Raw genomic sequence first — 13,226 nt, forward strand, 5'->3', positions numbered from 1 at the left:
GGCGTTTGTGGGCATGAACTTCTAACCACATAATCTAGAAACTACCACTCCAAACAATGCCTACAAACCAGCAAGATCTCAGCTACAAAAAGAAAGCAAGCAAATGTACAATTCATGTATTTGCTCATCCTATAGGAAACCTCAAAGCATTTACTGGATCAATTTGCAAGGAGTTATTAAAGATCTCCCCAAAACTGGCAAGAGAACAAGAGTAGGTTTCATGTCTTTGAAGTGTAGAAGCATTGACGCTTACCACAAAGGAGTTCCACAAGCAGTGACCAAGACAGCACCACGCTTAAAACCATAAACATCAAGCACAAACACTTTGAGTAGCAACAGTTAGGGCAAAGCACGCAAACTGGCTGCTTCCTCCCAGCGTGGTGCAGGCAGGTGCAAGAACTCACCTCCCCGTGACGCATCACGCAGACTACAGCCTTGCTGCACTGCAACGCAGCCTTCCACTGCTTCCCATGAGAGCTACTCTTCAGGCACGGAAAAACAGGAAACTGAACAGTTTGAAAAGGAGACAAAGGTGGACAGAGAAAGGCCATTCTCAGACGCCTCGTCTTCAGGGGCTTGGGGGAACAGCAGTTCTGCATTCCCTACACGGCATTCTCTCTACCACATGAGTTCTCACAGATAGCTGAAGAAATACAGCAGACACATGTGGAAAACCCCCACATTTTATTGAATGCAAACAGTGGTTGGACAGTGTAGATATTAAAAAGGTAGTCCAGGAGTGGGGCTCAGTGCAGTAACACTTGGAGCCAGACAGTACATCGCAGTTAAGACTGCAGCTCTTGCTGACAGCAGTGGCAGGATCCCTACTGGAACGGGAAGGCGTTCCTCAGGCTGCTGCATCCTCATCCACGCACTGAGACGCCTCCTCACCATGTGCTGCCCGTCCTTATGATGGCCTTTATTTGTAAACATGCATTCTTTGGACTGCTTTGCTACTCCGGTGCCCAGCCTGGCTGCCCAGAAACCACACTGGGAAATTACTCATTTTGGGGAGAGGAAAAAAGATTTTTTTAAAACAAGTTTTCAAATTCAGGAACAGAGTAGGATTCCAAACATTGCCAGTTTAATCTGGCCAAGGAACAAAAAGTGACAAGACAGTTAGCCAGTAAAATCCATTAGAGACAGAAAAGCTATAGGAGGTTTGCTTCTTCCAGCAATTATACAGATTCCCAATATCTTCTACCTCCACACTCGAAGCCGGGAGAGAGGGAGGGGGCAGGGGAAGACATCCTGACAATGTGGCGGCACCAAAAATAAAATAAGATCAGACAGAAGCGGTGCCGAGACGGAGGCTCCCACTTTGTAAGGTCAAATCGTCCTTCTCGGCTCTGTGGAACAGGCGAGCGCTCAGCCCACCGCAGCACCTGCCACCGGGTCAGTCTTGCTGCTTCCACCAGGTGCTGGTGGAGATCTGGGCTTTCTCCTCCCAAGCCCTGCAGGAGCAGTGGGGCTGCACCCACCCATCTTTATGTAGCCCCTGGCCTGGCATAGCCCCCGGCCAGGCAGTGGTGACAGGCCTTTCCCAGTGGGTGCACAGGGCCGAGGCTGGGGGCGGCGGGTGAATCCTACTTGAGTAAAGAGGTGCGCTAGCATAGTCTCCGTTGGTAGCAACCTGCCTTGGCAGGCAGAGGGATAGGACGACGGTGGGGAGGGGAAGAGTACTGAGCGCAGGGGTCTTTAAGGGTATGCCCACTCCAAGCTCCTCAGCGTGTCGTTTTGGCACGAATGGTGTGACATTTGATGCACAGCACGTGCCCATCCAGTGGAAAGCACCCATTCTCATCTGCTTCAATGGACAAGGGTTTCCCACAGTCCTAAGCAGGGAAAGAAAAGAGGGAGGGAGCTCGACGACAGCCAGCAGCAGGATAAATGCATTCAAGGATGTAAGAAGTGCCCCGCTGGATCAGGGTACCAGCTCGCAGCCTGCTGCTCTGTCTCCGATGATGCTAATGGGAGATGCTATTCTGAGGAAAGAGCAAGCCCCCTCTCTGTGATCCTGGCATGTTCCCCCGGTACACACAGCTGCCATATTAGGGATGTCAGAGGCTACAGACCTGCAGAATCCTTGTTCATGGACCTGTGGCCAGTGAAATGTCTAATCTTTTCCTGAACCTGCTTCAGGAATGCCCCAGATGCACGCAAAGCCACCCTGCTGTTTGGTCAGGATAGACAACAAAGGTGCCCAGTCACTGGTGATGGGCACAGGAGGGATGTGAAGAGTGGGACCACAGGCTTACCTCACACTTGTAACATTTCATGTGGAAATTCTTCTCCAATGCCACCACACGCACCGTCTCATCCTTTCCAGGCTCTGGCATGATAGGCTCGCTGCAGACCGAGCAGCGCGGAGCATACTTCCTGCAACATGCAAAAACATGGAGGACATCCAACGCAAGGTCCTCACTGCCGTACAGTAGTATTAGCAGCAGAGGAATAACAAATCACAAAGAAGTCTAGGTGGGAAAAGACCTTAACTGCTACAAGGCACACTGTTGACTCATCGCTCACTTCATGTCCTGGGGCAACCCAAGCCCACATCGCACCAAGTTTCAAGAGGTGGGAGGTAACCTGCCTTCCTCCAGACACCCCACCACACCTGTGTGCTCCCTACCTGTGGTAGTCGTCCACACAGTGAGGCTGGTTGGCCTGGTCCACGATAAAAGAGGCCCCCTCAAGAGGGGTATGGCACATCACACAGGTGAAGCATTGGGGATGGTACGAGTTACCGGTGGCCTTCAGCATCCGGTCTGTGATGGTCTGTTTGCAGACACTGCACTTTTCCAAGGTCCCCTGAACCCAAAGGAAACAAATAAAACACGTTAATCTGATCTCCCACCCCTGGGAGACTACACCGCAGCCAGGCAAGATGGAAGGAGGAAGGGAAAGCAAGAGAGGACAAGCACAGCAAGCTCAGCTCCCCCCAGCAGCTTTCAGCCCCGTGACTCACAGCATAGCAGTCCTCACAGAAGGGCTTCTCATCCACATTGTAGAACTGCTGCCCCTGCAGCTGCTTCTCACATTTGAAGCAGGTGAAGCATTCCACATGGAAAAGACAGTCCAGGGCCCTCACAGCTGGCTGGGTTCTTGACAGGGGCTTCCTGCAGAAGCCACAGAGCTCTGCCAGTGGAAGAATAAAGGGATCAGGAGAGATGGAAACCCACCACAGTCTTAGCCCTACTGCTGTCCATTGCGGGAACGCACCAGAAATAGCAGACTCCGCTGAGGGTGGATGCTCCATATCCTTCATTAGTTTCTGGGTCAACATCTCCAGCTCTTCTACCTCCTTCATGGTCAGACAGGAATTTCCCCTAGGTGGATCTGCACCGGAGCCTGTGGGTCTATGCTGCAGGAAGAGGAAACGTTCAGTGCCAAAGGACACGCAGAGACAGACCCCTTCCCACTGTCCCTAATAAATCTACTTGTCTCACCTTTACTTGTCCTCTTTGGAGCAATCTGCCACCCACCATACTTGCTCCTTTCCACCTTTACATGAAATCCTATCCCTCTCCACCACTGTCTCTAGTTACATCTCTCTTTCAGATCCGCAACAGCCTCCCCTGGCCCAGGACAGACCCTCCCTCCTCATCCTCCAGCTTCACAGCTGGTGACGCTGTGCCTGCCCAAAGCCACGGGTCCCACAGCTCTGTCCCGTACCTTGTCCTTGGTGGCAGCAGGTTGCTCTGTTGGATGTGGCTTCTCCTGGACTTGGGGTCTCTCCCTCTGCTGGGCATAGGTGAAATTGGGAGGCTGTGGCCGAGAGGAGAGCCCTGAAGATGGAGGGACTGTGAAGTGGGTCTGAATGGAGGTAGGGTGCCTGGCAGGGTTTGAGGGAGCCACAGGGACACTGGCACCTGACTTGGACCCAGGCTTGGGAGAGCCAGCAACAGAGGGTGGGGTGAATTTAAGGGAAGGCTGAGCAGGAGGGAGGGAAGGGGGTGGAGGGACTGGTGCTAAGGGCTCCTTGCGTTGCTGTGGGGCTGCCCATGGCGTTGGGTTGGGGGTCAGATCCACTCCAGGGGGCTTGAAAGATAAGCTTCCACTTGGCTTTGGAGTGAACCTGGAAGGAATGGGATGAGGAGTATCTCTGGGTGCAGATGGTATTTCCACATGGGCTTTTGGGGCCGATGGTTTCTCCAGAGAACCTGTGGACCCTGCAGGTATCTGTAAAAGGAAGCAGCAGAGAGAAACAGGCAGTTATCAGCAAGGTGGAACAGAAAATACGCTGTCTACAGCAGTAACTCAGCAGCTATCCCAGGCCCACAACTTAAAGAGTTCCCACACCGTTACGCATTTAGCGCTCCTGCCAAGTGGCCAGATCTATGCTTTCTGGTCCTTCATGTACACTTCGGCACTACATCTCTATCCAGAGATTTTCATCTTTAGCAGCACCCTTCTCAATACCTCTGTTCAGCAAACCAGACATCTCTCCTTCCACCTGTGCCATTCTGGAATGCTCACCTGGGATTTGAAGGGATCATTCTTCTCCATGTTATCCAACATTACGGACAGTGAGTCAATCTCAAGATCAATGCTGCTCATCTTGCCACGTACCTACACCACCATCCATGAGGAAAGAGGGAGCAGAGCACATTACAGGAACAGCCAGAGAACCAGGTGCATCCCCTTACAATAGCAGATTTTGACACTTTGGACTGTGGTACAAATCTGCGCCTTGCTTTGAGCAGGTAGCAAGCTGGTGAGGATGAACAGGGCACAGTCTCCAAAGTCTACAAACAGTAGGAAAACGCACAGAAACTCGCGGACAGGTTTAGGTGGGAAAAGACATCTGAAGGTCTCAGTGCTGCACGCTGCTCAAAGCGGGGCTAGCTCCCAAGCTAGACCAGGTTGCTCAGGGCCTTGTCCAGGTCATTACTGAACATCCCCAAGGATGCGGATTCCCCAGCCTCTCTGGGCACCTGTGCCAGTGCTGAGCCACCCTTGGAGAGGAAGAGCAGAATTTTCTTTTGTCCAACAGCAATTTCCCTTGCCGCAACTCTTGTCCATCGTCTCTTGTTCTTCTGTGCCCCAGTAAGAAGTACCTGTCTTCTCTCCGGCCCTCCTTTAGGTATTGCACACTCCAGTTAGATCCCTGCCTTGGCCTCATCTTCTGCAGGCTGAACAAACTCAGCTCTCGCAGCACGGGCTCCAACCCCCAAGGGTCGCTATCACCCATTGCTGGACTGCATCTAGTTTGGGGTTCCTCTGGGGTTATTATACTGGGGAGCCCAACTGGAAACAGTCCTCCAAGATGCAGCCTCACCAGCACCGCAGAGAGGAATAATCACTGTCCTTGTCCTGCTGGCTATGCTCACCAATGCAGCCCAGCAGGGGGTTGGCCTTTAGCGCCTCGAGGGTGCAGTGCTGGCTCACACTCAATTCACCATCCACCAGGAACCCCCCAGGTCCTTCATCTGCAAAGCTGCAGCCTGTCCACCTGACCTAACCTGTGCTGGTCCATGGGGTGGTGGCATTTTTCTGCTCTCCCAGATCTCTGGGCTTCCCGCTGCGGAGTTCAGAGAGCAGCAAGAAGCTGTCGCAGCTCACAGAGCATCACAAGAAACTGTACTTCCCTTGACCTCACTCACCTGTGGGGTAGGCACCTTGCTCACAGGTCCTTCATCAAACATCGGTGGAGGAGGAGGAGGTGGAGAAGGAAAAACTTCTTCTGGGGCTGGTGGAAAAGGCTCTTCAAAGGGTGGTGGGGGTGGGGGAAAAGCACAGTTTGAGGAGAAACTTGCCTCCTCTCCAGGCGGGGGAGGAGGTGGCAGCGGCAGCTCTATGGGGAAGAATGAGAATAAAAGCAAGTTTGGATAATTTCTTACTCTTAGCCAGCAAAAAACCCGGGAGGTTTGTGGTCCTGAAGGCATTACAGCAAATAGCTCCCCAGCAGTCACCCAGGGGACCCCAGCACCCATTGAGGACAACTGAACTTCACAGGCTGGCTTTCACCTTGCTCAAAGCTATTTGCCATCATATAAAGTTTCCTTAGTAGCTACTGCAATTAGTGTCTGGGAATAGTCATTGCTTAACTGCAAAACACGTCTTACTGTGCCCTTTCCCACTCCTCCCCTCATTCTTTGGTCCCTACCATACCATATGTTCCTCCTGCCAGTAACCGACTCAGACTGCAGAATGCAGAGCAGCGTTAGCAGGAATGCCAGCAGTCAACCCAGGACCCTGAGAAGCCTGCATTCTTACAGGAAAATAAGCTGGCACCTCGCCACTGGCTAGTAAGCACTACAAGGGACAAGTGGGGGGAAAAACGCAAGTCAGATACGCATACCTCTTATGCGTATGAGGAATCTCTGAAACTGCTTTATTTTTCCAGGAGATGAAAACAGCTTTTCTTTTGGAGGCGACAATGTCCCCATACCTGACACAGACTACGATGTGAGAAATTTTCCAGAACCCTCTGAAGCAGGCTGAAAAGCACCAAAGCACCTCAATCTCCCAGAAGAAAACCCCACTGCTTCCACCTATGCATATTTGCCAAAGATGTGGAACAGGCAAAGAGAGACATTTTCTGCTACAACACACTCAAACGTGAATCCTTTTCCCTTCGCCATGTATGGGAGACATTGCCCTCTTCACATCCAAGCAGGTAGGAACACTGACAACAAGGAGGCAGAGCTTCCACATCCCTTCTTCTGGGCACCCACCTCTCTTCCTAGCTAGCCCCAACCAGCAGCAGGGTGTATCACCAGGTTTTTCACTCCTGCTACTCCACATGCAACTTAACAGCAGCGTTTGAATTGTCTCATCTTTATATCCAGCCGCTGCCAGCAGACTTTGTAAGGGCTTCTCATTGGTAACCTAAGTGACACAATACTGAAAGGACACAATTCAGAAAATGAAAGCCAATTTCTTATCAGCCAGCAGAATGCACACTGGCACACAGCACCTCTTCTAAGCCTCCTTGTGCCACAGAAATTCTGCTCGGGGTGGGGGATAATACTAGGCTGGTATTTTTTCTTTGAAACTACAGTTTAGGATCAAGTTTGTACACACTTGCCTTTTGGTTTATTAAAATGATGAAGAATATTGCAGAAGCAAAACCCTGATCTGCTGTCACATTATTTCAGATTCACTAAAAGCCTGTGTTATGAATTATTCACACAAACAAAAGAGTTTGCCGCTAAGTTACTATACCAGATTTACAGAATGATCAATACTAAACATAACATTCCTACAGCAACAGTAACTGAGCCATCCTGCCATTTGAGACAAAGAGACCGATTGCTATGGCTGTTTGTTTGGGGAGGGTACAAGAAAGGGAGAGAAGGATTAAGAAACGCATCAGAGAAGGATCAGGTGCATTTCTGTCATGACTTAAGTGTTGGTGGTGGCTCATCTGCACTTCAGATGTCTGCTGGCAGCCCTCACCTGATGGCAACGCAGCAGCTCAAGCTAAACAGTTCTTTTGCTCATCTTTCTGTCAAGTTAGTTCCTCCATAATAAGCTTTATAAGGAAGGGAGAAGTGGAGCAAGAAACACCCAGTGCTTCACTCGCATGGGATATTGAAAACTAAGTTTTAACATCCAGCTGTCTACTTTTGTGATTCAGTTATTTGTGTCAGTTTGAGACTTTCTGACAGACACATCCACACAACTATAGCAGAAAATCATAAAGCCTACGATGAGACCTTGGATTACAGACACAAGATTCCAGCCAGCAGCACAGAGAAAAGGGTCACCAGTTAGCTGGTACAGTTCTAGGAGAGAGAAGCACCAACAGGTCCTTGTGACCAGAGAAATGGAAAAAATGGCTTAGTAACTCGTCTCCTCTGAGCACAGGACCAGCCTTCCTACCATCAGGCCAGCCGCCCACTAACAGCATGCTAAACTAGAAAGCGTAAGTGTTGCATGGTCTATGCGAGGTGGTGAAAGGAAAGAAACATAAACCAGCAGGCTGCATTATCTGAACATGCGTGTCCCAGCTGAGGTGCGCCCTGGGGGAGTCCTGTGGTAAGTCGCAGCATCAAGCATCAGCAAGAGGTCCCTAGGGAAATGTCTGGTGGCCCCACGCTCATCAATTCCAACTAGGGGGTCACACAGCAAGGAACCTTCTGCCTCTTAAGAGGACACAAAACCAACCAGCCAACCAAAAAATAAAACAAAAAAACCACTCCACCACCACACAGGATATAAAAGAAATATTTAAAAGCAAGAAAAAGAAAACCACACTAAAACAAGAAGTCACTCTACACAGGAAAACACACCCAACCCAAACCACTAGGAAGAGGTGTAAAACTCTACAAGCCACACGAACTCTAAGCCTCCCTTCCTGTTTATGACAGCTTCCACCATTTTTTCATGAGGTTACTTCTTCCTCCTCATCTCCAGCAGCAAAGATGGCAACTGCAGAGTCCATGAGAAGGATCTCTACAGTCAGAGACAACCAACTTGAGCAGAGATCAAACAAGAAGGGGAACAGCATGATTCATCATCATCAGGGTCAATTTCCCTGCATCATGTTTGCTCTCAGACACGCTGGCTAGAAACTGCCTGCAGTTACACAACTATGCACTCAGGGAATTCGATGAGAAATCCACTGCATTCCTCCAGCACCAGTGCAGTGCAGGATTGCCTTCCCACCTCCTTTACGAGTGGAGATACTACGTACTTTGAGACCTCTTTACAATTGTTTTATCTCTTGTGGAACCTGCCAGCCCCTACAGCGAGTGCATCAGTCACCAAGGGTGGTTAGGCTCCCGCTCTTGTGCTCAGCCCTGTCATGGACCTCGTGCCCTGAGCCTGGAAACGCGCACACACACACACACCCTGGCCCCCACCTACCTTCTGCTGGCAGGGACTGGGACGGAATCTCGCCCACCTTCCCAATCTGTGCACGCTGGGCACCAGCGCCGGGAGGCGGGGGCAGCGATGACTCCAACGCACCCCCAGCCTTGAAGGGGTTCACCTTGGGCTTAGGGGCGACCACGGGTGCAAACTTTTTCTGCGGATTGTAGAAGGCAGGCGTGGAAATGTTGATGCTGACTGTGGATGTCATGCGGGTCCCCGGGGCGCCTTGGGAGGCCATCTTCTCAGCGGCTGGCAGGGGAGAAAAGGGAGGAAACCTGCATGAAGCCAGTGGAAACTGGCAGAGAGAACACGGGGGACAGGGGCATTTGAAGCCCGGCCAGGGGCTGAGGCACCCGAGCTGAGCGCAGCATGTGCCCAGGGGTCCCAGGGACAGAAGCCGCAGCAGACGGCCAGCGGGGGCCAGCGGGGCCGTGTCGCGGCGCTGGTGACAAGGGGGCTCCGGCCGCAGCCAAAGTGAGCCGGGCCGCGGCAGCGCCCCGCAACAGGGCACGGCACCGCGCCGCCCCCCGCCGCCACAGCCAGGCCCTGCGCCCGAAGGGGCCCGCACGCCACCCCCCCACACCTGTCCGACGGTGCCACCCCGGCCCGCCGGCCCCCAGCCGGTGACCGCCCCGGTAACGTCGCCGGTCCCACCGCAACTCCCACCCCTCACCTCGGGCCCTGCGCGCCGGGGCAGCGGGGCGGCTGCGGCACAGGCAGGACGGCGGGGCGGGCCGGGAGCCCCCCCGCTCCGCCGCCGCCCCCCGCTGTCCCCCCCTCGGCTGCGCTGCCGCCCCCCGGCAGGAAGCGCTGCCGGCCACCGCCCCCCGCCCCGCCCCCGCCAGGAAGCGCTGCCGGCCGCCCCCCGCCGGCTCCGCCTCCCCCGGGGCGCCACCTCCCCCCCGGTGCCGCCCCCCAGCCCATCCCGCTGGGCATGGAGGGGTGCCGGCAGCACTGCGGCAGCGGCCCCGCACGGTCAGCCCGGGGGGGGGGGGGGGGGGGGTGTGAGCATTCTCCGCGGCCTGCAGGCACGGAACGGGGCACCCCCGGTCCCGCAGTCCAGGCCAGACGCCGCAGCCGCGCCGGAAGCCCCCGGAGCCAGGCGCTTTGTTGTGAAGCCCAGCACGGCCGTGGGGCTGCCTGCTCACACACACACTCCCCCCGGCAGTGCTGCTGCTCACCCCCCCCCCCCACCCCCCCCCGTGCTGCTGCTCACACACCCAGTGCTGCTGCTCACACGCACACGCACAGTCAGCACAGTGCTGCTTCCGCCAGCACCGGGGCTCGGTGCCAGCAGCTCAAGCTGGCAGGCTCATGTCGGTGCCCCCCGGTGCTGCCAGGCCCTCTCGCTGGGACAATAAGAGCAGCTGGGACAGGCAGCCCTGGGTGCCACAAACACTGCCGATGCCAGCTCTCCCATGCCTGCTGCCAAGACCCCATGCCCCCACCCTCCTGCTCCAAGTGCTCCCTCGGTCGAGTGCAGTAGGGTGCGGCACCGTGACCTGTGACAGCCTCCCCAGGTCACAGGCGTGTGACAGGGACAAGAGTTCGGCCCATGCTGCTTGTGCTGTGCCCCTCTGCGCAGGGCGGACGAGCTGCCCGCGCTCTGACAAACACCACGGGGTGCCAGAGTGCCAGAGCCAGCCACAGCCACCGAGCCCCTCAGCCACCGAGCCGCACTGAGCATCTCCCACACAGCCAGCACAGGAAGGGCTGAGACAGAGGAGTAAGGAGCAGGCTCTGTCCTCAGCCCCTCAGACCTGCCAGTCCGAGTCCCCCCAGCCTGCTGCTTCCCATCGAGCTACAGAAGCTCCGGCCTTTCCTTAGGGACTTCTGCTCCTGTTACACTCCGGTGTAACGAACCACTTGGTAGCAGCTCTACTAGAACTGATGGCAGCCACTTCTACCAGAACTGACAGTGCTGCTCACAGCAGAACATGCCTGCGATGTCACTTCTGATCACGATCTGCACCAGGGTTGGGCAGCGCAGTCTCGGGACATCAGCTGCCACGCAGAAAAGCGCTAGCATTGCTGCAGCTGCTGCTCTCCCCTGAGCCCAGTGGCCTGCTTCCCGCCATGCTGCCACACTCGAGGCCCTTGCTGCTCAGGGTGCCTCCATCCAACAGCTGCCCCTGCTCATCCTCACGCCTCTGCAGCGGTGTGTCCCCCTGACCCAGCGGGCCGGGGGAGGCTGGCCATGCGGGGCCGAGCATCCCCCCCCAGCCCTGAGCACTACCAACGCCACTGAAGCCACACCAGGAACACCGGGCTCAGACAAGTACCGTGGTGGTTTGCACAGGCTGTTGGAGAGGAAGTGTCCTGCCAGCAGACCTAATCACAAACCCTCCTTGCCGTCACATTTCCCCTGAGGGCAGACATTTTTCTGCCTGCTGTAACACTATTTAAGATGACTCAAGCAGAGCTATGAAGAAAGATGTCCCCAAAGGACACGGTCAGGATCATTAGCTGCCTCATACGCTGCTTCTCTCCAACAGAGAGCAAAAAAGCAAGAGGTCAGAAGCAAGCAACACCCCCTCAGCAGCAGGGTCACCTCCCAGAAGGTCCCATGGTGGCTCTGCCACCTCTTGCGCACCCAGATGACCCTCAGTTCTTTGACCCCAAGGCAGCACTTCCAAAGGCTCTGCTCCTTTCCTGGGGTGGCATGAGGAGGAGGGACTCGAGGAAGCAGTGAGCTAAGCGCTGTTCACCACCTCGGTGGGCAGTAAGCAGCTCGGCTCCAGCCAGGCAGCCCCCCACCACTGACACCCAGTGCCGGTACTTCCCCATCTGCAGCTTCCTCCCCACGGAGGGGGTCGGAAGAGGAACTCCAGCAAAAAACTGAGAATATGAAAGCAACAGATTAAACAGACTTAGAAGTATTTTCATCCTCCCCTACATACCAATCCCAGGAAGTTCTCCCAGGCTGGCCTAAAGGTACAAAACTTCAAAGAGAGCAAAGTCCTGCGGCTGGGGAGGCTGCGGGGCAGAGCCGCGAGCAGCCGGGGGGGGGGGGGGGGGGGGGAGGGGGGGGGGAAGGGAGCGGGGGCGGGGCGGCAGAGCCGCAACCTTCTTGCACGTACGCGGGGCTCGCCTGGCCTCCTCCCGGGGGGGGCGGGCAGATGGACAACTCCGAAAAGCGATGCAAACGGAATTAAAACGTTAGAAAGTTCTACGGCTTTGCAAGCACTTGCGTCTTTTCATTCTCAGGGCACTCCCAGAGAGACTGAAGCTCCTAAAGCAAATTTCAGGCACAAAGAGCCCCCCGCCCCCCGGCACATCTGGGGAGGGCTCCCTAGGTGTCTCGCCCATCCGTGCGCACACAAAAGAGCGTCTGTCCCGAGCCAAACCGGGCAACATCCCCCGCTCCCGTGCGCCTGCGTCTCACCGCGGGGCGAACAGCTCACTAGATCCACGCTCCCCCACGAGCCTCTCCCGTGCGGAACGGCAGGACCCCCCCTCCGGCCCACGACTCGAGCCCGGGCAGGGCGAGCCGCGGGGAGCCCACAGCCCGGCTGCAAGCCCAGAGACTCACCGGAGGGCCGGGGCGCCCCCGGGCTGCGGAGCGGGGCCACGGAGCGCTGCGCCGGCGGGCGGGCGGGCAGGCGAGCAACGGCGGCGCGAGGGAGCGGCCGGGCCCCGCCGGCTCGCGAAAAGGCCTCGCCCAGGCAAAGTTGTTTGACCATAAAAGGAGCGCGGCTGCGCGAGCGGCTGAGCTCACCCGCGGGGGAATGTAGCGGGGGCTGGGGGGGCTGCCGGCTATGGGGGGGTGAGGGGGGGCTGGGGGGGCTGCCGGCTATGGGGGGGTGAGGGGGGGCTGGGGGAGCTGCCGGCTATGGGGGGGTGAGGGGGGGCTGGGGGGGGCTGCCGGCTATGGGGGGGTGAGGGGGGGCTGGGGGGGCTGCCGGCTATGGGGGGGTGAGGGAGGGTTGGGGAGCTGCCGGCTATGGGGGGGTGAGGGGGGGCTGGGGGGGCTGCCGGCTATGGGGGGGTGAGGGGGGGCTGCCGGCTATGGGGGGGTGAGGGGGGGCTGGGGGGGCTGCCGGCTATGGGGGGGTGAGGGAGGGTTGGGGAGCTGCCGGCTATGGGGGGGTGAGGGGGGGCTGGGGGAGCTGCCGGCTATGGGGGGGTGAGGGGGGGCTGGGGGGGCTGCCGGCTATGGGGGGGTGAGGGAGGGTTGGGGAGCTGCCGGCTATGGGGGGGTGAGGGGGGGCTGGGGGGGCTGCCGGCTATGGGGGGGTGAGGGGGGGCTGGGGGAGCTGCCGGCTATGGGGGGGTGAGGGGGGGGCTGCCGGCTATGGGGGGGGTGAGGGGGGGCTGGGGGAGCTGCCGGCTATGGGGGGCCGAGGGGGGGCTGCCGGCTATGGGGGGGTGAGGGAGGGCTGGGGGGGCTGGGGGAGCTGCCG

The 13,226-nt window shown here is 56.7% G+C and overlaps 1 protein-coding gene across 5 annotated transcripts; it reads right to left on the reverse strand.

Moving 5' to 3' along the window:
* Window positions 1-668: 668 nt before the first annotated feature.
* Window positions 669-12,521, reverse strand: ZYX (zyxin). Of its 5 annotated transcripts, none has more exons than XM_056339091.1 (10): window positions 12,356-12,521; window positions 8,818-9,072; window positions 5,607-5,797; window positions 4,480-4,572; window positions 3,676-4,182; window positions 3,223-3,364; window positions 2,969-3,138; window positions 2,633-2,811; window positions 2,259-2,379; window positions 669-1,835 (listed from the first exon to the last, which is right to left on the reverse strand). In XM_056339091.1, the coding sequence occupies exons 1-10, from the start codon at window positions 12,504-12,506 to the stop codon at window positions 1,725-1,727; spliced, it is 1,920 nt and encodes a 639-aa protein (XP_056195066.1). In that variant the 5' UTR covers window positions 12,507-12,521; the 3' UTR covers window positions 669-1,724. The 5 variants fall into 5 exon arrangements, with proteins under 5 accessions (XP_056195066.1, XP_056195067.1, XP_056195070.1 ...); XM_056339095.1 differs by lacking the exon at window positions 12,356-12,521 and adding an exon at window positions 12,209-12,336 and having other exon boundaries at window positions 670-1,835; XM_056339094.1 differs by lacking the exon at window positions 12,356-12,521 and adding an exon at window positions 11,724-11,817 and having other exon boundaries at window positions 670-1,835.
* Window positions 12,522-13,226: the final 705 nt, after the last annotated feature.

Source organism: Falco biarmicus, chromosome 5, assembly GCF_023638135.1.
Source record: "Falco biarmicus isolate bFalBia1 chromosome 5, bFalBia1.pri, whole genome shotgun sequence".
Classification (NCBI taxonomy): domain Eukaryota; kingdom Metazoa; phylum Chordata; class Aves; order Falconiformes; family Falconidae; genus Falco; species Falco biarmicus.